At 35.5% G+C, this 25,750-nt stretch overlaps 1 protein-coding gene across 1 annotated transcript in view; it reads right to left on the bottom strand.

The window, feature by feature from the left end:
- Positions 1 to 25,750, bottom strand: part of LOC119652788 — a 98,144-nt gene that overhangs the window by 34,551 nt on the left and 37,843 nt on the right. Inside the window, exon 2 of the mRNA XM_038057101.1 lies at positions 21,285 to 21,452. Coding sequence (XP_037913029.1) covers positions 21,285 to 21,452 — 168 coding nt within the window. The remainder of the gene's footprint in view (positions 1 to 21,284; positions 21,453 to 25,750) is intronic.

Below are 25,750 nucleotides of genomic sequence, written 5' to 3'. Positions count from 1 at the left end.
AACTTAAGAAGGGAATGGATTTAGAATCTTGGGCGGAACTGATTCGCAGTGTGGATTCGTGAGGTATTTGTTTTGTGAGATTGTTTTCCTAGATTTTCTGCAGGATAAAACAACCAACAACCTAACAGTTTACCACCTCTTATTGATAAGAAATATAATATATAAACCTAGTATACAACGCAAAACACACATCTATACAAGAGTCCAAAAACCTCCTGGCCCATGGTTTATCTGAGATTATTTCTAGTGGTGCCCAATGTAAGGAAGAGTTAAGATTTCCTTTGGTCCCTTGGTGTAAATGAAACTCATGACGTTTGTCTTTATGTAAATTATTTATAATAGTTAGAACCATAAACTATAAATAATAAGTAAAATGGGTTGAATTCCCATCTTTTGTCGATGGTAGCTAACGTGGCTAATTCATAAAGACCTGTCATATTAGAAATTATACAATACACAATTGTTTCATGTTTCTAGCCACTGTATACGAGTATGCAATCTATCTTGCCCGGAAGTTTCGTAAGACTTTTTCCTTCCCCGAAATTACCTTAATTTAAAATTCACTGTTATGAAATTAATCTAATAAATTTACTGAGTAACTTGGAGTCAATTTTCATCTTTTGAATTAAGCAGATCATAAATTTGTAGTTAAAAAGTCGAGTTTAGTGAAACATCATTGCATAATGGCTTAACGAGGAGTGTGCATACTACCAAAGAACTCGGTGAGAAACATGACACAATAATAAACTATCTCATGCGCACAAATGTTAGTTTCAAATAAATGTAAAAATTTAACCGTGGTAATAAGGATATACTTAATAGTTCTTATTTATTCCACCATCTACTTCAGTGGAAATCTCCTATTAACATTAACCATTACGAACACATTCACCTCACCCTAAACTGCAGATACTGTCCAAAAGCAATTCATAACCAGATAAATTTCCCAACAATAGACAATTGAAAGATACGAGTACGTAATTAAATTGAGTCAGTGGATGAAAAGTAGGTTCCAATTTAGGTAAGAAGTGCATGAATTGACGCATAATAGCACCTGCTTTGGGAAAATTCGGACGACAATTTCCCAAGACGTAACGACAACTGTTTTTACCGAAAGTATGTACACCCAACAATGCATCCTATCTTGGGTAAGAAACCGTAACGACCACGACGATGAAATTAGATGAGCGGGCGTAATGCAACACCTTGTGTAACATTTGCAGCACGAACATAACGGACAAGGAAAGTTATTTACAATTTTCCCAAATGAAATTTTGCATCTTGGGTGAACTAATTCACCCATTCATGGATTCAATTTCTCAGTCTTCTTGATTGAATACTAAGTATCGCAAAGGCTCATTGTGCTGAGTGCCATTCACTCTAGCCCTCTTCAGGTGTGACTAAATCTGCTGGAGAGTGTGCTTTCCTGCAGCACGATAGCAAGGAAAGATGGAAGATTGGTTACAGAAATCTTAGTGCTGGTGTGGGTGGATATTGTCTTCTGTTGGATGGATATAATACGAGTATATACCGGTATTATAATCGTAGGAAAATAGCAACGGAATTTTCTTAAGAACAACAAGGGCTAATGAATGGGAGTGGAAAATCTGATGTTTCATTTCTCACAGCTTGAACTTGATGCGTTGGTAATTAGATGCGCTTTATGTAGAAGTTTACCCGTTAGGATTTGTTTGAGATGATTGAAATTTGAGTTGAGTTTTAATAACCTTGTTCGCGAACCTAAGATAATCTGCCCTTAATCTTGCAGGTGTGATAAATATGGCCTAGATATGGTGTGAGCACATTCGCGAGGTAGATGCCTTGTAGAAGCTCAAGAATATTTAACTAAAATGTATGTGTTGAGATATTTAATATGAATAAAGTAATGCATGTAAAAAAAGAATTCGTTGTATATGCGATACTACCGACGAATGCGAGGAAATGTGTGATTTATTGATTGGTCTAAATTTATCTAAATTTGGTTTAATCCATTACGAGGGTTTCATAACGCGTCCAAATAAATCAGCTTTCGTCTAGGGTGCGGCCAAACTTATCAAATTTCGGAAGACCAAGTAAAATTAGATAAAATGAGTACATTTTCAACAAGTCAAGTGTCATCGCAATATATCTATTTTCCTGGATTTTTCCTTGCAAACACCATTTTCCGATAACTGTCTGTGCACATGATACCCACATGAAAATTTTCATAATCAATCATTGTTGCATGCACACACGGCATTTCCAATACTCAGTAAACATTTGCACAAACAATTTTTGTAATAAACACTAAAACATTATTGATAGCGTTGATATTATGAAATAATAATAAAAGCAGACCTGCATACACTGAACTCTGGGATAATTTACACCCCTGTTTATCGATAAACTCACCTGGATAAATGAGCAATATGTGCTTGTACAATGACAGAAGCGTTGCGAAATATGAGGTGTGTAGGAAGTGGAGCTTAAGAAAATATGAACACGATTTGGGGTGAAAGTGGCGACAATGGGAACCTTGTTATGATTTCTTGTTTACAATTGAGAATTAAACGATTATTTATAGATGTTTTTGAAGAGTTCTCCAAAAGGATAAACCTATTTCTTCCTGTGATATTGTAGAAAATAGAAGAAGACTGCATCCTGAAATTAATCCTCAAATAATCATATATAATGATAAGAGTAGATTCGGTAGAAAGATACGAGTATTTGAAAAAAATTGTTTCAATTGATATATTCCGTTAAAAAAATCATTGAAACCCACTATTCCCTTTAAGTAATGCATATCAGTAATCTGCCTTTAAAAATAAATAGATATATTTGCTCCACATTTACTGATCTTCCAAAAAAATCCGAATGTTTTATGAAATATTGAGTGCGTTTGATAATTTTCAACACAAAGCAATTTCTGGTTGCATGGTAGACAAACTTCCTTAGCTGAGCGAGTAACCACTTTCTTACTTCCTAAATTTCAGTGAACTAATAGGTGTATAAATTAAGTAATAAGATGCATGCATTTCAATTATTTCGAACAGAATACAATTCGACATTGTCTTCCTGAAAATTAATTTCTTGAGAAACTACACAAGGCTGCAATCGCCTCTGAAAATACTTTTAGTAGTGTTTGAAATACGATACAGAAATGGTCGGTTGCAACCATTTAAATATTTGGCTCTGCTTTTCCCTAGGGCAAAGACCTCACCCCTAGCTAGAAAAAAGAGACTGAAGTCTGTCAAGAAGATTTCCAGCGGCCAAAAGCTTAGTAAGAAGCCACAATTTCGCGATGTTTACATGCGATACTGCTTTTCACTTTTTTTAAGTTTATCAGGAACATTGACGAGATCGCTTGGCCTTGGAATAAAACCACTTCGTGAATTATGACTGAACTATTGAAAAAAAAAGGAGCACACAATCGACTTTCTGCTTGATAATGTCGCGTTCTAGAAAGTGTGGATGGTTTTCAATCGATTCTAGGAAATCAAGATACCTATCAAATTCAATACTTTTAATCGTGCCAATATAACGATCAAATATGTTGAATTCAACTCCTCCCCAATCATTTTGATGGTCTGAATCCTCAGTATCCTAGATTCTTTTGATATTCTCATCGGTTTTCTAAATAGGTACTTACCGTAGTTTGACAGCGTTTTGAATGTTGGTTACCCTTGTCTATTAATAATGCTTCAGAACCCTTTTCGAAGCGTTCTAATGTAACTTTTCTAAGATATGAAAGTCGGCAAATTAGCTGCTTTTTATAAACAGTGAATGCAATTCTTCCTAATACACCACCTTTATTAAAAAGTAATAAAATCATCAACAATATAGACTTTAATATATCATACTGGAAAGTTTGGTGGAAATTCTAATATTGTTAACAAATTTATGGTATTTCAAAGTTACGTTTATGCATCAAATTACTACTCTCTAAAAGATGACATTTTGTCTCACATACCACATCGAGTTGAATGAATGAATTGACTATTCAGCACTACACTGCGAACTACGTATAAATGGAACGAACGTGTACCCAAATATTCCTACATGAAAAATCAACAAGACTTCTATTGTTGAAGTGCCGAGCTTCCAGTTTCCGAGCGTCTTGTGTGGCAGTAAGTGCGAAAAGTTCGAGAGCTCAATCCTGGAGCATCGATTGGCCATCGATCTCAACAGCTCAATATTTCGTGCACTAGGCTTAAGCGAATTTTGCACAAATACCTCGCATATGACTATCCGCTATGTTATTATTTCTCAGTTTGGGTCTTAGGGCAACTTGATTTGCTGCTTTTTTTTTGGAGGAATATATTTTCGCTTCGACGGAAATGTTAAGAAGCAAAATTGTTACATCTAGTGGTCGTCAAGAAACCAATGCATCCTCAGAGAGTGACCGTTTGGTGCAGATTCTGGAGCGGTGGTATCATTTTTTGCGTACCAAGTTCAATAATCATGTTATTAGCCGTCGAGACGAGGCTAATTGGCTGTTTTAGTATCGTTGAATTTTCGAGCATGCAAGATCGATATTATTCGAAAAAGCCACTATGAATTCAAGCCCTTAGAGCCAATATAGAGTAAGCTATTATGAGAAAGAGCCAGAAATGGTCACTAAGGTTATTGAAAAACTGAGTTACCAGCAGGCAGTCACACGAACGAAATCTTGTTCCATAAATAATGGGCATGTTTGCTCTATTTGGATTACCCTATATTCTATTATTAATTTTATTTTAGCAAGTGTCGAGATGAAGTGTATTTTGAGGTTTAGATGCTATATAGAAGCAGCATCACGATCTTTTGTTCAGAGAGTGGCCCCTTAAAATAAGCAATCATTTTCCAATCCGTATTCCCTCTTTTACAACTGATGGCGACACTGACACCTGCTTCGGAAAATACTAATCATTTGGTGGAAAAAAATGTTGATCCCTCTTTTGGATATTTGGGGAACCCTCATTCAGTTAACGTCAAAAGATGTGGTTCTTTGCAGGCGTGAAGCTTCACAATTTCAATTTGTTCACCAAATATCATATCAATAGGTTCAAATGTTTCTGCAAATTCTGTTTGATAAACGGACTCACAAACAAATGGACAGACAGTGAATCGCATGCTCTAAGCGGATGCGGTCCATGTGATCGGCAAACGCCTTGCGCTGATACACAATAGTTAAGTTTAGCGATCCCATCAGCATTAATATTGTTCCATAACCTCCATTGAATAGTCCTCTAGCGATTTAGGTGTATATCAACGATTTTCTTCTCAGAATTCAAATGCTTTGGGGCGATACGCCGCGGCGTTTAAGCATTAATTGGCGATTTGGGAATTTCCACCCAAACACTTGGTCAGGAGATCGTCTCCAGAAAGATCTTTCTAGATTGAAAGAATGCTGGACTCCATATCGGATGGAATGTAGTGGATGGTTGAAAGATTTTAAGGTATTAATGGGCTGGCCTTATTCCACTGGCACTAAGTGTTAGCAGCAGTGGGGCATACGGATCGTCCTCATTATTTTCTCGAATGCAGGTTACCGTTAAAATAACGTTTCTTCGGCGTCGAACAACGCACCCTTGAATCTTCTTTGTTCTTCGAATATATCTTCTCCTACCAAGAATCACGAAATTACTGAAATCGGCCGTAGAAACTGTCGAAAAAGATGCAGGAGATGAAAGATGAGGATGAGGGTGTTCCGTGAAAATGTGCTATTTAGACTAAAGAATTGACACGAACCCTTTTCGCCGGTGTGGTATTTGTTATCTTAAATTCGAGGAAAACGAAATAATCCGTGAAGCAATAGCATCCGCGCAGCAGAGATCGCTTTTGAGAATTGGCTTTTGAAACTTTAACAGCATATTCTAAGGCGAACTCAAATAAATCATATGATATCGTTTCTACCAATAAGCTAGCAATGCAATTGTCGCCCCTCCTTAATGTATGACCTATCCACCGCCTCTTCTGCTTCCGATCACATGGCGTATGTATACAGCAACACAGAAAGAACGTTAGCGCAGAACAGTTTCAATTTGATCTTGGTGTTGATATAACTGCATTTCCAGATTCTAAATAAGGCAGCAAGAGCGGATTTAGCACTGTTAATGTGTCAGACAACATCCAGTTCTGTCCCACAGTTGGCAGAAACCACTAGCCGATCATCTAGAATAATTTTGTGTAACTAACTAATCTTCAATTACCATAAAATAAGATTTTGTTTTACACAAAACCTTAAAAACATGAACACAATCTGTCAACTAATTAGAAAAGATTGAGGGTGATTCAATTTTGTCCGAAATATGATACATTTATGGAAAATGGCAATACCATTCATTCTGGGCGATTTTAAATTTCATTCTGAATGACTTTCGATTGCTCTCACTGATGAAAGTACGAAAACCGAGATGAAAAATTTTATTTATTAAGTTTCCATCTCGGATTAGGTTGGTCCGATCCTGTAAGATTTAGATCGCCCAGAAAAGTAATCATCAGCATTAACGAAGTAACAACCGGTGTCCGATCTAAGCCTGCTTTAGTAAGGAGCTCCAGATATCCCGGTTTTTCAACGGGGTCTACCAATTTGATATCCTGCTTGGTGTACTGGTCTACGCTCTACCAGTGTTACATAAATATCCAAAAAGAGAACAGGTAAGCATTCTTATTTTAGAGAACTTCTTTTTTTTTGAAAGAAATAAAATATTTTATGTGGATAAAAAGAGAGCCATACCAGCTGGGAATTCGTTAAAGTTTTCGACTCGCTTTGATATATCACCATGTATCCATCAGTTTGCTTCCTTGTCATTTTATTTTTTGAATCTTTTGTTTTGTTTGGTTGCTGTTGCTCCTTTGGAAATTGATTGTGCTTGACGAGCCAACAAAGATTACCAGAAGACGAGGCTTTATTTTTTTTTAGTCAAAAAAAAAGAAGTCGTCATATATAATCAAATTTTAATTTTGACCCAGCAAAACCTATTCCCTATCTCATTTGTCACCTGCTTCTAAGGTGATTTAGGCTACCATGCTCTTCAATTCTTTAATCTAAACAATATTATTTTCAAAGAATGTTATGGATCTTCCTTTGGATTTGAGCATTAAGGGATGACGCTAACGTCACTGATTCCATAATACTCAGAATGAAAGAAAAAATAATTTATGAATTTTTTACATGGTTTTGTTCACCTTCCTTGGCTTATGAAGGCCCTTTCGACCTGTTATGCGATGCGTTCTGAAAACTGAGAAGAGAAATGCTCTTTTGATTCATTTCTGTCGATTCTCATTTCAAGTAATTGTTCTAAACATTCAGAATCATCTATTGAAGTTGATAAAAGTTAAATTAGTACTGACTCTCCATCTTTCTATATCAATTCACCAATTGTTCCTTTTTTTCATCTCTGTACAATACCTATCAAATCAATTCTGCTAATTTCTCTAAGATTTTCACTCCAAAATGTTGGCTGAATGAATATCTCTTCCAACCGAGTCCTAATATTGATTTTCTATCCATGCATATGCATATAGTATTTTGTGGAGCTCTGGACGCCAAGGAATCTCCCAGGAATTAGACTTATTCATGTAATTCCAAACTAAAGCATTCCATACTTTGTTAGAATAATATTCACATCTCCTTTAATGCGATAAATTGAATTGATAAGCATTATACAGATGCATATATGCATTTATGCCTCGTACGTTAGCTTTATGCATACTTAAGATATATGTTAGTAGTTAAGTGTAATCTTTGTACGTTGGAGCAGCATCGTCTGGGGAGACAAATACTGTATAAACCATAATGGGACATGTTTAGGGTAAGTTGTGCAGTCATTAGGAAGATGCATCTAATTAATACACTACATGTGGTATTTACTGAGCTCATTTGCTATGTGGAACTCGTATTTAGTAGAAGTGCAATTTGCATAACCTTACATTGGAAGTGTTTCGTGAGGACACTTTAATTGAAATGCTTACGTGGTAGGCATGGCTTAGTTGAGAGAGAATAAGTAATTTGCATTTTGCAGCAATTATTTTGGTTTTCCCTGGGAAATACATAGTTCCTCGGCTTGAAAGGTATCCTTAATGATATGAAGAGGATCAAAGCAACTGTTCCTGAAGTTGTTTTCCCAAAAATGTCTCGAATTTTAAAGCCAGTTGCAAATTTTTTAATTTATAGGTAGGCTCGCACAGAACACTTGAGTCGACTTATGAAAGGAATTGTGTATTACACATGCGAGAAGACTTCGTTATACCATACAACCATTCTTTTTGTACGTATCTAATACGTTAGCTAGCATTTGACTTTAGTATGTCGCACTATTTTAATATGATGCTGATAGAATATTTGGGTGGAATACAGTAAATTCACACGAAATAGACAATTTCGGCCTATTATAATACTAGAATAGTAGGATTCCCTTTAACTTTCCAATATTAAGCCTTGTACATATGATATTTTATATAAAATTATATAATCGTTGGATGAATTTGAGGCGGATTTTCCAGTTAAACTATAATAGTAATATTAATAACTTTGATATGTATTTTGTGGTCTACATTTTATCGGTTGGGGTGACTCTAACAATGAGTTCACTCCCTATTTCGAAACCGAAATCATCGACCTGAGACTTGTTTCGTAAAGTACTAATTGAGATTTTGATTCTCCACATGGCTATTTTCCGGAAAAAAATGGTACTTCCACTTTGCTTGCATATCCCCTTAAACTATACTAATACGTTTTATACTAAGATTAATAGATCGTATCTAGGATAGACTTAAGGTGAGTTTGCAGTAAATTTTCAAAATATAATGATATACTCTTATTAACTTTATTTATATCGAAACAGAGAATTATCTCGGGGCCTAGCTACAATATGCACGGACCACCTTAATTATTTTCCGGTTTTTTGGTAGGATAGTTTCTGGAAACGGGTCCTTGAAGTAGTTGAGCCTTTTCGAACCCCCGCAAGGGGAGGACCCTTTGTGACTAATATCTACTTCTGAAAGTACTAATAGAGACCTTTCATTTGATCATCAACATGGCTATATTGAGTGGAGAGAAAATGTACGCCCCTTTTTTCAGGTTTATGGGGAACCGCACCCTCTTTCAGTTCAACGCGCAGCAAGGTAATTTTCCCTACCAAATTTCGTTGTAATAGGTATAACTATTTCAGAGAAAAGCGCGTGTGACAGGCAGACCGTAAACCAATTTTGATAAGGTTTTGTTCTCGAAAAACCTGAGAATCTCAGTAGTAGATAAATAGAACTATGTTATAAATCCTAGGTAATTTCCCAAGCAGTTTGTAGTATTGATTTCACCCTGCATTTCATAACTAAGTTTAAGTCAAAAATAATATTATGAAATTTTCAGGATGTATTTTCTTTAGTAATTCTCGCTGATGGCTCACCAAATTTATCAGTTTACTTTGGGCTTTATTTTTTGGAACTCTTCCTCAATCTCCTTTCACTCGGGTACTATGAGGGTCTTACCAAAATCTTCTACCAGCCATTCTTGTCTTTTGTATAATTTCTATACGGTATGTTTCCAGCTGGATTCGGTACAGCCTTCCAACAAACGCTCTTTTCCGAAACCAGTTTTCCGTGCTGTTTTAGACAAATTTGATACCATAAGGTGTTCTCTTTCAATCTGCCAAAAAAATCCTGTCGAGAATCAAAAAGGAAATTTTGGTTGAAATTCGAAAGGCATTGCCTGAATAATTAACGTAACATCCATAATTTGAGTTCGAGTTTTTCAAGGATAGTATTCCACCTTATTTTAACAGCATTGCATTTCCGATTCCCCATGTTTGAGGGTTTTTGGTTTTTGAAAGACAATGTTTTTGTAGTTATTTTCATGTGATCTGACTATATGGTGCCTTTCAAATTGTTCATATCATACAATAGCGACGAAGTTACCTAACATTGTACGTAGATTTTTCATATGGTATGGTGTATAAGTATATCAGAGCTTGCTTTTAGCGCGTTACTATGTAAAGTAAAGAAGGAGGCGCAGTGATATATTGAATGGAGTAAAGTGCGGTGTGTCCGGATGGCTCAAGTGGTTAGAGCGCAGGGTTGTCGTAGCGGAAGGTCGCAGTTCAAATCTCACTGGTGGCAGAGGGATTTGTAATCGTGCATATATCCCAAAAGGGATTGTAACGTACGTGTATCGGTTGCTTGTTGAAAATCGAATGCCACCCCAGTTCAAAACCTATCTAAGAAATTATTATATTTGAAATTTTTACAATTTATTCAGAACATATTTCTACGGTTCGTAAAATAAGCTAATTGTGATTTATTGAGCAGTTTGTTATACATTAAAGAAGGCGTGAAAAAAACACCAATATTTACAAAAAAAAGTTTAAGAAACTACAAAAAATATACTTTTCCATATTTTTTAGTAGTCCTAGTTTGCGAATCGTAATATACAGTGCACGGCATTTTACTGTTTATGTTTTTTCTTCAAGATGAGCAGAGTACCCTCTAGCATGGCACCCGAAAAACACTTCTTTCTGGATATGGGTTGATAACTCATCGTCCCTGAAATATTTAGAAAAACATCGAAGTCCCGATGAAAGGTATTCAGAAGGTCAATACCTGAATATATTTCATTAGGAAAACGAATTTACAAAACTTTCTTTTTCTCTATACTTGACTCATTTATTTGAAATTTTGAATAAATTCGATTTTTGCTCTAGAGGGGGGCATGGCCAAATGTGGCTTAGAAAGTATATATTTATTTAATTTATTAGCAACAGCAGCTTTCTTGTAGGTCTAGTTAGACATCTTAAAGAGATAGGATACATACATACTACTTATAAAAATATGCAGGAAGAAAAATACCTTAAGCAGAAATATGTATATAATACAGCCATGCCTATGGGCCCTGAGTTGCTTCAATTGTTATAACTCTGCAGATGATTCCGTAGTAAGAGTCCAGTATTAAAAGTTATATAAAATATAACATAAAAGTCATTTCTGCCAAAGTATTAGCATAAACATAAATTCTCCTGTGTTCCTCAGACTGAATGCATAAGATGGAGATATCACTGAAAGAGCAGTAGTGTTGCAATTGAGGTTGAAATTACAACAATGGTCATTGCAGCTGACCGGATTTCCTGTCAACTAGGTCTAATGGGTTCGGTTGATACATGCAACCTCGAACGTATACGCATACAGACATTCCATTGCACGACGTTGTTAATGGTACAAGAGTAGATTTCCACCAGATAATTAACTCTAATTCATGCACATTATAATAATGACGACTGAAATACCATGGACCATAATTTACCACAAAATTAATGAATGATAATTCCTACAAAAATCAGGGAACCCTCTGAAAATTCCGAAAGATGTCATTTGCGTGTACGGATATTGTTCCAAAATCACAATGAGGCACAAGATATTACTCAAAATTGGAACGAGTGCCTACATAAATCACTAAATGTAATCTTTGTTAACATATCCATCCCAATTTGCACCCTAAGTTATGATACAGGATTCTTGTTTGTCTTCTCGCTTATATAAGAAGATGATTGATGACAAGTCACTTGCAAATATCATATTTCAGTTTAATTCACACAGTAAATGGATAGAGATGTGGCAAGGGAGTGTGAGTTAAGATTCAAAGCTAAATACCATAGGGATAACACCGAAGATAATTGTTATTATTCGCTTGTAATTAGTGATTATTTAGGGATGTTTTAGGGTTCTAAATCTTTACATGAAGGCAATTTAGTTAGACGTGATGTGGGTTTATCATATTGTTTACAGTTTGCAGGTTAGAGTAATTATCATTTGTCTCAGGAGCTATTTATAGAGGGGAATGAATTTAAAATAGGAATTAGGCTCTTGATAAACTTCAAAGTTAATGTTATAGGAATGCGACGTGTTCAACCTTTTCAAATGCAATTCTTGATGAAACTTTGCATATATATATATCATCGTACAGTATTTTTTGAATAAAACATCAAAAATTGAGGATCAATGAAATATTTACGAACATTTAAGAAAAATATAAAGCTGGTGTTTTGAAGTGGTATGAAATTCTCCATTACCTATAATCAAACACTTTTGCCCCAAAGAGAAACAAATTGCCCTTTTTTTAATTCGCAGATTTTGAGCTTCAAAACTCTCGCTTTTCTACAGAAATAAAAAATGTTGTTTTCGAGCCAGGTTTGAGTTATGTGAGCCTTTCTGATTTTTGAAAAGGAATTGACTGAGAGGATTAACAATGGCTTCCTATTATCTGGTTGGTACATTGCTACCGATGCTTCCACCCCCTTTCGTCGAAATGAATGCTGATGACACCATAGTAGCTAACACCCCACCAAACCGTCTCAGAGGCAGAGTGAAGACCTGAACTCTTGGTGCTAGTACTGAAGCTTCTTTTGGCGATCGCAAATAGACTTTGTCACTATGGTTCTTAAATGAGTCCCTCGCAGTGAATTTTTTTCCCTGAAAAGAGGACCGTTCGATGGGTTGTTGATGTTTTCAGGTTTTTTGAGGTTTTGTGGCGCGATGTGAGGTAGGCCACTTTAGACTCAGCTAATTGATAATATTTCAATTAGAGACCGGAGGGTATGCTTTCATGTTGTTGGCAATGTGATGCTTAATAGTTTTACTCTCTTTAATAATGTAATTTCCCTGGCGAAACCAATCATTGCGTTTCCCTGGAATTTATCATGTTGAAGATACAACTGCTTAGATGGAGGTTTTTTGTCCAGGCAGCGATAATATATTTAATCTGTTTCCTAATTTTCCTCATTAGCTATTATTATAACTTCCGTTACTATAGAACTTTCAAATTGAGATTAATGCTTGGAAAGTATTGACATTATCAATGCGTACTTGATCTTTTAAGCAGGTAGTCTCCTGCAGTTCCCAATAGAGGTGGAATTTATTCCAACAATAGTTTAAAGAACGACGCTGGTTGAAATCACCAAACCTACATCACAATTTACAGATTACGACAAATTTTCCAGGGAACCTATTAGCTGCGATGCTACCAAAAATACGAAGACACAACATGTGACAGTTCATAAAATATTTATATAGGGCTGATTGGTCTTATGTCATTAAATTCTGCAATTAGTGGGTTCTGTCTTTTTAGTTGCCTGACGTCGCGAAAAACTTTTTCAATCTTTGCATGGTAAGCGAGAAGAGTTCCATTGCTTATGATTCTTCTTCTTTTGACTTGTTTTTGACCATCGAGGTATACGATTTGATTGTACGTACTTCCTTGCTCAAGTTTTCTGTCGGTTCCGTTTTTTTAATTGATTCCTTGCTTTGTCGTTGGTATTTCTATTAAAGTATTTCATTAATATATTCTGCGGAATCCACATACTACACTGAGGTACTTGCCACCCTATGTACCGCTACTTATCTATAAGCTAAACTTACGATATTTGTAGCAAACTCCTTTGATCCCATCATTATCTGTACTCCATGACGCGCCAAGTCGCATGCAACTCAACCTTAATAATTGAATGTGCTAAATATGCCAATGAATTTTACTAAATTAGTAGCAATCGTCGCAACATCCCGGGACAACCGGTATTTTGTATAGGCCCGCTCTTGTTACGTTATCGCTCCACCGAACATAGAACTTATCTCGTCATTCCCTACCAAAAATATTGCGTACTTCCTAATCAAATATATTACCCCCCCATCTATAAAGATTACCTCCCCTCCCCCCCGTCCTTCATTTTGTGGGTGAGGTCTTCCTCGTCCATCACATTAAGTGACCTACTCATTGCATCCTGCTAAATCTGACTTCATAAATAACTGCACATTTATGGTAGTTCGTAGCTGTCGTCCTTATACAGGCGTCGGAATTGTCAACACGCACATATGAATATACAAATGGAGTAAAAACTTAAGTCGAGACTAAACGTCATGCTTCTTGCATAAAGGATTGAGTTTATCTACTGGCGACTTTCTTTGAAACCCATAAGACAAATCATATTTTTTGAATCTATTGAATCTAAAGGACTTATTTTTGTCGATTATAAAATTTTCTGTAGTATTTTGTAAATCATCATCATCACAACATATGTACTACCATATTCCAGAAGTAAGAAAACAAAACATGACGCGCAACTAACGCCATTTGAAATTTTGAATGAAACCACATTGTTTCAACAGAAGATACATATTGTAAGTACACATATATTCACATGCTAATATGGATGTAAACGACTGGCGAAACATCTGGTGAAGACAGGGACAAAAAGTGGGTGCTCATATTTCACAAGAGTATTGCAAAACCGACTGCGTTATATGAAAGGGTTCGTATTTCCAGTAAATTGAACTTCAATCGTGCAATATTGGCTAAGTAAAAGAGCCTTTATTTTTTTAAATTTCAGACTAGTTTTTGTGGCTAACGTTTTGTTTCCCCTTTGACATATTTTATCGTAAATTGTCCATTCATTTGAGGCATTCATCACAATGTTACAACACGAACGAAAGACACGAAACAGTACCAAATCTTTAGACTCTAAAGTTCTTGAGGTTACGAAAGAAGCTAGTAAGAACTCAAAGAGTGAAGTTAACATTATTTTGCCACATTTTTTTTTATAATTTTAATAGAAAATTCATTGAAGAAAAAGTGCCCTTTATTCAGCTCAAATTATCTAAAGTTATACATTTTCCCAAATTCATTTACTTTTGTCAGATATCTTGAAGTGCAGCCCACAATAATAATCATAATAATAAGTGAAATTTCACAGACTCAACTAAAATGCACTTCCTAATGCAAGTTTTCCAAATTGTAGAAGGAAAATTCATATCAGAGAGCAAGAACCTAACAAGTATCTTTCCACTAAATACCCATCATATGAGTCCAACGAAAGACACGCAATCCCGTCTAAAAACTGTCTCAAATATCATCAACATGGAGCCAAATGGGACCTAATGGAATTAAATCGAGTGAAAGAACGAACCACCACAAACAGATGCCGTTTATATGCACTTCAACCCTTTGGAAAAAAATATTGGAAAAAATTCGGATTTCTTGCAGACGTTTAGTTGAAAAGCAGAGGTGGTCTTCGGTTCTCAGTTACAGTCGTGGGTATGTCGCTTTCGACATTGCCGACATCCTGGAAGCCCGCATGAGGACATAAACCTTTTAGTATTCAATGAGCGTTTGTTGAACGTTTTCTTAAAATTGGAGAAAGTAATAAAGACAATTTCGAACAATTACTTATTTCATTCTGTAGACTTGGAAATATTTTTAATATGTCTGGTCCGCTCCCAATGTTTTTTCTAACGATCTAACACTATCGTATTTGTATAAGTTGTTTTTCAATAGAATGCATTTAAATTAGCCAATAGATAGATATAATAACAATAATAGTCATTGTAAAGATAGATACCCAATAGGAATTATATAATATTTCTGGAGGAGATCTCCATACGCTGAGTTTACTAAAGGGAAAACCTAACATATTTCTACCTGAATAAGTGACGTTATTCAGAGAGCGATTCCATTAAAACTACTGTCTCTGAATTTTAAATAAAGAAATAATACCTAAATTGTTGGGAGATATCCGGATGGGTACAGGAGTAGGTACACATAAAACAGGTTTTGATCAAGTATTTAATAGTGTAAAGATTTCCAGGACCGAGCATATCGGCCATAAAAATCTACGTAAAGGCCTTTAACTATAAAGTGGTAACAAAATCGTTACTAGATATTTTTATTCTGCACACTACACGCAAATCAGCCTCTATTTAATTTTTTAGTTAAATTAGATGCAAATGCAGCTTTTTCTTCCAGAATTCGTCCTTTTGTGTTCTTTACTTAGGTGAAAACGATCAAAAAGTGTAACGGCCATCAACGCTCATTAAATTGGATGCTCATAATAGCGCTAGAAGATCCAGTCCTCTTCAGTATCCATTTGACCCCAAAACTTACATGTTACAAATGGCTACTATTTCACAGGAAGAAAACAAAGTTAGCAGCATTCCTGCCAATCCAGTTATGAGTTGAATATTTCAATTAATATTTCGTCGGTTTTGTGACTCAGTAACGTTCTAAAAGATAGCAGTTTGCATATATACATGATAGTTTGCATTGTCGGCATTGTAGTTGTAGGCAAAAATGAAGAAAAGACACACATCGGGTTTTCATGCTAGCAAATGTGGCGGTCCAACTTGGAAACTGCACAAATTAAGGTATTTGGATATTTCTTAAAGTTGATTTGAGAATAGTGAATTCATATAGTCTATATCCTAGATCTGATATGTCTATACCACGGAACATATATGCAATTTGGAGAGACACGATAACAATTCTTTAATATGGTTTTCGAGAATTTGTAACGAGCTTGAGATGGAAGTTGCATCTACAAATCCACAGGAGGTGATGAAAGTTAGTCATGCATGATGGCGACAACCCAAACATCATTTGCATAAAAGTACTAGATGTCACGTGTTTGTATGGCGGTGTACTAGCTAGGTTGGGAGAAAAGGCGGCCGTTTGCATTTTCGATCCATTATTCAATAGAAATATCATGTACGTACCTATAAACTATGTATGTTATCTGGCAAGGGAACGAGCCCTAAAATGTCGCAAAAACACTAAATTGTGAAAAGGTGTAAGGAATCGTCTCGATTGAAATGAAAGGAAAAACAAGTCGGGAAATCGGAAGCTGGGCGCTTCAGGTATGAAAGGTTTTGTTTGCTTCTTCTGTGAGTATATTTGAGTGTAGAACTATCCCATTTGTACGTAGCCCGTTATGTATATGCATTTAGCATGTCTGACTACCCACTTTAGTGTGATACTGATATTTAGTTGCAGTAATTTTACACGGTAAAGTCAGCTTTGAGCTACTGTAACTTTGTTACTAATAGCAACATAACTCTGGGATAAACTTAAGGGGGTTTTACTCAATTTCCCCCAAAAATATTTTTTAATAATGTTTTGTTTTGCAAAGAAAACCTTAAAAAGACAAAAATGTCTACCGCGCACATCGAATCGAACTTCTCCACGCCAGGATTACATTGCTGATCAGCAAGGAACACTGTGTGCATGATAACCCGTGATATACTTGCCCCATCTTGGAATTTCTGGACTCAAGGTTCCCTCGAAGTTGAAAAGTCGTATAAAAGGAAGTAATAATACCAGTGAAGAAAAATTAAATAGGTTTCCTAGGTGAGAAAGCATGAATTAAGTCGGTGATAACATTTTGAGATACTTTGAGACCGGTAATATAATTTTTCCATCCGAGTATTCATGCTTACTCGAAATACTATCATGACATATTCGTGAATTTATTGATGTATTCGGATGAAGCCTTTGGGATGTAAGAAAGCGACAAATTATTAGAAATTTGACTTACGTAAATCCCACTTAATAAATAAGGCTATAAAGTTAGCGTACAGAAGAGAATCGCTAAGAAAACTATTGCTATATTCCATGAATTATTCGGATATCCACCATAACAGAAGTTTGAAATGAACTCTTCATATAATTACCATATTAGCACGACTATCTGGGATAGTCTAGCGATGCTTCATTTAGAGCGGTAGGCTGCTATAGCGGAATGTCGTGGTACGAATCTCAGTGGTAGAAGAAGGATTTGTATCGTGATTGGAGGTCGAATACCTGCCATGTGTGCCTGTCTGCCTGTTTTTGCGTCACGCCCATTTCCTCAGAAATGATTACTCCTATAAAAACGAAATTTGGAGGAAAGGTGGCATATGTGAATCCTCTCGCATACAGTGAATAATCGTTTCTTTGTGGATAATGTAAAGTCATACAAACCTTCGGTTTTGATGGTTTCATTTGTTAATCATTCTAAAATGCATGGACATTTTTACTACGACGGAATTCAATATAGCGGCTCCCGACGGCCGCTGTATACGGAACATCGTTCGGAAAGTTCAAATGTGCAACCTCAAGTAATGAACTGAATTCAATAATAATTTAAAGTCATTAAGATTTAGAATATTCTCTATAGCTTTTACATAAATACCTAATTAGAAAGAACTTTGACAAAAAATAAACCAACATTTAAAAAAAGTAAAATTCTTATCCACGATTTTTTTTCCTTGGACCTTGCTTAAAAATTATTAATTAAAACTTTTTTATTCTCGTTTTAGGTATAAGTTATATAAAAAAGTATATGCTTCTGGACAGACTTTGAATAAAGAGAATCGGATCAATAGATATATGAAATATGGTTCCAAGGAAAAAGCGTTTGAAATTTTTGGAAAGTTTGGATATTTTTTTTCTTTGAATATGCAGCCAATTTATCAAATTTCAAGGTGGCGGATGAAAGAAAATTGATTCCGCGATCGGCAAAGTGAATTTCTTGTCAAATATCGTACATCGTATCGGATTCCGTATAAGAATTCATCGGATATTCCGTATAAGAATTCATCGGATATTCCGTATAAGAATTCATCGTTAAATTTTTCGCCATTTTTCCCACCCACATTCCAACACATACAACAGTGCAATGCAGGTGGGGTCGCACGGTGAAGTAGCACTTGGACATCCCGCGCATGAGATAAAAGCGTTTGAGGGGCTCGATATTATTGGATAATATCATCATAATCAGAATAGCCTTTTGTACACATATTCTAAACATATGTAGCTTTAATTTTTTTGTTTTTTTGTAAAAAATAAAAACTAGTACACCTACATACAAAAGTGGGGTGCAATACTTTTTTTCACCGAATATAGTCATATGAAATGTCAAATTATAGGTCTCGATTGTTACTCCCCGAAACTCATTTTTGACATTTGATACAAGAAGTAAAAAGGCGGGAATCGAAAAGCGAGAATTTTTTCACAGACCTGTTCTCAGAAAAATCGGGAAAAATGACGAAGATGTCCCTATTTATGCCTTAAAATGCCCCCTATACCGATATCAGTTTCAGTAAGGTTGATGATAGTATGTTTATTATTACTACATTTTTTAGAAATTAACTGGAAAACCCTATCAAATTTTTCCTAGAATTATCAAGTTTTGCTATGATATAAACTATAATTACAAACAAAATTATGGTAGAAAAAGAAGACGAGGCAGACCCTGCCTAAGATGAAGCGATGGCGTAGGTCAGGAAGCCAGACAGCTTTTAGGGATATCGAATTGGTGGACCTCGGCGCAAAACCGGGATGTCTAGAGTTCCTTATTAAGGCAGGCCTAGACCGGATACCGGCTGTTGCGCCGTTGATGATGATGATAAACTATAATATAGAGTATGATATTACGAAGTTCGGTGAAAATCTCACTATTACGAACGAAGTTCGTTTTATGCAAATTTATTGCTAAAAGAAATAGTCTCGCATACTAAATACATAAGAATTATGAACTAGGCGCAAATCGGGCAAATATGCGGTCAAATATTCTCATAAAGGAATGAAACAAAATTCGCATCTCTGCAACCTTTCATACCTGAAGCGCCGACCCTTAGCTATTCCGAATTATGCTAATTGAAAAAAGTGTGTCGAAATATATAAAAAATCTTATTCACTGAAAAGAAGGAATAAGAAATTTGTAATTTCTCCGCATTTTTGCGACGTGCACCGGAAAAGTGTGTTCAAAGGTTGGAATTGCCCAAATTTCGCATCTGGGCATGCAACTTAGTACTGGCTGAACGATTCCCGCAAAATTTCCCAAACTATCGATTTCGGAATTGCAAAAAAATATTCGTGAAGAATCAACTTATTACCAGCTCTGATCTGACCTGATCATTCTCCTGTTAGCATACAGATGTTTGAACAGGATTCTAGACAAAGCGAAACTAAAGCTTCAACGACAAAATCTACTAAACGGTTAAAATATCGGCAATATATAAGTTCGCACTTGTTGGACGAAACACCTCTCAAAACGAAGCGAAACATCGACCTTGAAAGCCTCAACAACACTCTTTACCTGGCTGCGCGACTATCCACGAAACCAAGTCCGAAACCGATCGATATATTCCTCTGATGCGTATCCTAGAAATGATCAACAGAAAACAAAATTTGAGACGTGCATAGCAAACCAATTGCTTCCCAAAGTTAAAAGCTAGACTATCAGAAGCGACAAAGAGCTTGCGAAAAGTTGTGAACGATAAAACCCAGCAGAGCGTGCAAAATTACCTAAAGGTTTAACTGCGACAGCGGACACCGATTATTCACTTTGGGAGGCATGTAGGAATAAAAAAACGAAACAACATCTAGCACTTTTGACTAAGTTTGTAGCGACGCTAATAATTCTGCTGCAGTCGCTGCCAATTTGGAAAAGATTTTTGCACTGAATTCTCTGAAAAGCAAAGTTCAAAGTCATCAATTAAAACAAACCTCCGCTTTAACCTAAAAATATCGCTGGTACCATCAAGGAACTCGATCCTAAGAAAGCATGTGGTCATGACAAAATTACAAGCAAAATGGTCGAATAACTCAATTATCCTATATAAAAGGTCGGTCGTTCTAATTAAGATACGATAGTTTGACTTAACAATCAAAGCGGGGCACACTAGGTCCATTACTGTATCTGAGCTATGTTTCAACTGGTAACGGATGATACTATGTACATATCTACGTTCGTGGATGATATGACGATCCTTAACTCTCATAAGGATTCTAAAAATAATTTCAAATCTCTGAGATCTTATTTTAAACAACTTGAATAGTGGCTAATGATATGGAAAATTTGCGCAAACGAGAGCAAAAGCTGTCACATTACCTTTGCTCTGAATAGAAAAAGGTGCTTACCTAGCACTTCCTGGCTTTCATCTCGATCGACGTCTTACTTGTGTGAGACTATAAGTAAGAAGTATAGACTGGTTTATTAACCCAAATTCTATTTTATCACTACACAACCAGTTACTTTTGTAGAAGTCACGAACCAAACCCATTTTGAACTTCGAAATTCAGTTATGGGGAGCAATAAAAATTTTCAACATCAAATTGGTCCAACAAACCCAATCGAAGATCCTTGGAATTATAGCAAGTGCACCTTGGTTCATCAAGAATAGGAGCTTACATAAAAATCTAAATACTCCTCTTGTAGATAGCTAATGGGAGAACTCCCTAGGACTGAGTTTGCCTTCCTTCCGCAAAATCTTCGCGTGATAGTTACAATAGTACAAAACTCCATGGTTTTAGCGCGGATGCGTATCTATCGTATAATTCATTCTAAACAGTCAAAGTGAATTTGTATTTCGCTTTTTATGTGGTCACATTTTTCGACACTTCGTTAAATGTTAGTATCATTGCCTGCTCCACCATATTATCTTTGACAATATTTTTTTCATTTCCGTACTGGGGGACGAAGTTCGCACACTGAAACCTTAACCTAAAAATACGACAACAATGTACTAACCTGTGGTAAAGCATCGTTCAAGCTTGAATAACTACTCGCCCTCGAAGCAGTTCTTGTGATATCAGGCTCTGGACTTCCACATAAGGACGATGCACAGGAAGTCGTTGATCGTAGTGACACTGAATCTGAACGATTTCTCATCGGTGATATCTGGACGTGTTTTAACATCTGTAAGAAAATAGAAAAGTAAATGAAATGACATTACTTTAAACATTTTGATTGAAGATGCAAGAAGTTGGGAAATGGGAAAATCTATCAAGAAATATTTTACACTAAAATTTTTCACCTTAAACTTTTTATTATATATGCTTTTATGTATTCAAGGGAACCACTATATTTCTATCCAAAAGCGTACTAACAACAGAAAAGGTGGTTGGAAACTGCACTCATGGAAACGAAGATACTACTCTCTAATAATCCTGTCGGTTTTGTTTGGTATGATACTTTTACTTATTAACATCTTCAGTATAAATAGAGAAACAAGAATGATTTCCACACAATTACTCGATTTTAAACGAGTAAATCTACATAGTTCTCATCAAAACTGAAACTAAAATGAATATTCATTTACTGGGCAATCTTTTCGCTGAAATTTTCATTTCACAAAAATACTGCTTCATTTTAATTTCAATTTCAATTTCAGTGTACCTTTCTTAAAAATACGAGAAAATTTTGCAACATTGACATGTAAAATTCATCTCATAAAAGTCTTTGCAATCAGCGTGCGACATGTTTTTCATAATTTCAACATCAAAACAAAAAACATTTCTCTCAAGAAAATCTTGAAAATTTGATAATTTTTCAACAAATTGCATATGTCCCGAAATGAATTGAATGACTGCACATTGAAAAGGTAATCTACAACCATAACAAAAAATAACAGAAATTATGCGTTCCCATAATTTTCATGCTGTCCAAAAAAATCCAAATATTTCAAAAATGATTTCCATTGTTATTATTATGGCAGTCTCATCGTGCTCTTTGATCTGTTGTATCTCACTGTACTCGGTCATTTCTGAGCCTCCTCTGTCTTATTTGAGTAATGCTGTGTATAGATAATTGTGGGAATTCAATTGCGCGATAGAAGTGTGTCTCAATAGTTTGGGGTGCAGATGGATAGTTATTAGATTTTTCCGCGGAAGAATATCATTAGACTCCTTTAGGAATTCCAGAATAAATTACGATGGTCAACAATGTATACCAAAGCCATGTTAAGGTTTTGCGGCCAATTACATAGTTGTCTGGTTTAGTATTTCATCACAAATCAAAATAACTTTCGAAATTCCTTGTAAAGTGTGGAAATATCTGAACACAGAATGTTATATAATAGAAGGACAGAACAAGCTTCAAAATACCTTATACCTCTCAAAGTGGTTTCTTCACAACTTTTATAACATGACCTCAAAGTCCTTCTAAAACAAAGCTATCATCTTCCGCATCCCGGTTGACCCAATTCCAACCAACAGGCGAAATTCATCATACAAAAGATTCAAGCGAGAAACTTTTCTATATGTAGTATCATTTCGAGTTGAAATTCTTTTTAGCTTGTATAAATTAGATACTTATAGGACCACCCCCAAAAATCAAAAACGAACTTTTTATTTGGAATTGAAATTCCAAAATCCGATGGGAGTTTCCTTTGTGATGATTTTGTGACGGCCGTTTATAATCAAGGTGATTGGAGGACAAGCGGCGAAAATAATCAAATTTTCCGTGACCCATACTAAAACTATTCCAAACGTACATACATACAGCAGTCTTGATGAAAAAGTAGAGAATCAGAAATCATTTCAATGCCAATGGCTAATTCAGATTGGATCATTAAAACATTTTTGAATCTTTGAGAAAAGGCTGGCTATACGTTGCTTCCATTAACTCCAAGACTTAACCATCACCTATCCATGGAGTGGATTATTGTCATTATTTCATAGATTACTGCAAGACTTATGTAAGAATTTGAAAAAACCGTTGATGATCCGGATACTGAGGCAAGGAATGATGATGACGATACTATTTTGCAATGAATCAGATAGGGCCAAACGTTGTTGCGGTTAACGGATATTAATAAAAATTTGGTTGAATTAAATTGATTAATTGCATAGGTTTTACCACGTTAATTGCAATAATGGTATGGTTGTGCCATTGTAGGCTTATAAGCTTGTAATCATTTGAATTTTGTTCAGTTTATATTGAGAATGTTTACTCAACTTAAAACGCACATCGTACCTTCTCCAAAATTCACACGTGTATTAATTGTGGCATTGCATTCCATTTGACTTGATAGAAAAACATGTGGAAATAACATATATAAATTGGCACAAAAAAAAGCATGCATCGTAAAAAGGTATGTTTTTCTCGTAAATCGAACTGGTAGAGTAGTTTAGCCTGTAGCAGGAGCAAAGTGGAGAGGCAAATATCACAACGATAACTATTGGTAATCACTCAAAGCAGAGAAATAGTCGAAATAAAACCAATTAATTTCAAATGGTAAATTCCCGAAAAAGTAACTTTTAGCCGAAGATAGACTTGGTACTGGAATCACAATTCATATCTATATGGTTATGATAGCTCTCTATGTAGGATATAACAAGTCAATTATGCCTACGCACAACCACGGTTGGTTCTTGGCAATGTGCTTCAACCGATTCCACAGTTTTCCGAGAAGCTTGCACTCTTCGCTCACTGTTTTACGCCATGCAGTTCTAGGACCCTCTCGTCGACCCTCCTGGGGAAGTAGGACCTATCCATTGCCACTTCCTAGAACGAGAAGAAACATCTCCTTTCTTATTATACCAACTCCTACTAATAAAAGACGATGATTGGAAAAAATGGGAATAAGTGTTTTTTACTGATCCATAATGCCAACTCGGATTCGATATCCCGTTTTCTTTTGTTTTTGTGAATTTAAGTGGATTTAGTTTATGTGATGTGCCTCATAGAGTGTGTTGATTAACTTTTAATAACAACACTCAACAACAGCACTCTTTTTCCAATCTCACCTGGACCGAGAATTTAGAGGCTCTGAATGAAAAACAATGAAAAGATTTCCATTAAGAAAATTGAAATTGACTGCTGGATGTTACAAAGTGACATTTCAGATGCTATTCATAAGATATATCAAGAGGAGCTTTACACTGATTTTCAGTAGATTCACAAGCTCCTTTATTTCGAAAATAAATGTCTGAAATAATAAGACTTCATATATTTTTATAGTTGCTACTTATATCTTTTTTGAATAATAGCATTAAGGAGAATATATACCCAATTTGTGAAAAAAAACATAACGTGCTATGGTAAAACGGAATTCCTTTTTAGATTGAACGGGTCAAAAAATATATAAATCAATCAAAATTTTCAAAACAGCTTTCAAACCCTTTTTTTGCTATACTGTGTAATCGTTGTGAAGTGTTCCTCATACCTCTTCAACTGTTCATCACCGTGAATGACCCTCTCTCTCACAGGTCTATCGACCAGCTGAAAGTGATATATGGTGACGAAATCGCTGCTATTTGCGGAAACTTCTGTTTCTCTCACTAACAAATTTCATCTGTCGTGGCACACACTGCCCCCTTCTTATCGTACTTTTTCACGGTAACAACAGAGCTTGCGGTTTCATCTTTTATCGATCACCCTCTACTTTTCCGCAGCTAGACGGATCTTGTAGTGTCTGTTTAATATGTAGTAAATTGGCAAATTCATTCATATGGGAGATAGAGGTTCAGTGCTCAATAATGTGTCCTATTGGAAGTCCCTGCTGAGCTGCGTGTAATTGCTCAGAGAAAGCATCCTTGTCCACTATATCGGAAATCTCTGTTGGAATATGATGGTGCTCCTTAACTCTCCTTAACTTAACTTAACTAACTTATCGGGAATAGACTCAGGCTTCAGCTTATGTAATTTTGTAGAGCAATTCAAATAGCGTATTTATAAACATTTGGCGTCAGTGTTGGCCTAGCCTTCTAGAAGCGCATTTGTACCTGTCATAACTTTATTTTGTTTATAATTAATAGGGAGAAATATCTTTATATTCGAAATGCAACTTTGCAAACATTATTTTTTTCAAAGGCGTTTTTCTCCAAATGACTTTTTTTTACATTTACGAGAAGTGTACCTCAAAAACTAATAAACCGATCATTATAATAACAGAAAGTATTATTTATTATAAAGTTGTAAAAAAATTTAAACAGCCTTTTATATGATATCATAATTTCAAGGATGTTTTTTGGCATAACTAATGAAAGGAATGGCGACAATTGATATTTTTTTTCCAACAGCGGCAACATTTTTAATTTTCATCATTTCCAGGTTCATATGATTATGAAATGAGTTAGTAATGCAAAATTAAAACCTTTTTAATTTCAGATAAAAATTCGCTACACGTCCCGCAATTGGAGACTATTTACGACCCCACAGGATATTAGCATATATCGTTGTATTTTTTGGATTAAATTATTCAAAAAAGCTGC

Source organism: Hermetia illucens, chromosome 3 (assembly GCF_905115235.1).
Source record: "Hermetia illucens chromosome 3, iHerIll2.2.curated.20191125, whole genome shotgun sequence".
NCBI lineage: Eukaryota > Metazoa > Arthropoda > Insecta > Diptera > Stratiomyidae > Hermetia > Hermetia illucens.
This window is presented reverse-complemented; position numbering and strand designations above follow the sequence as displayed.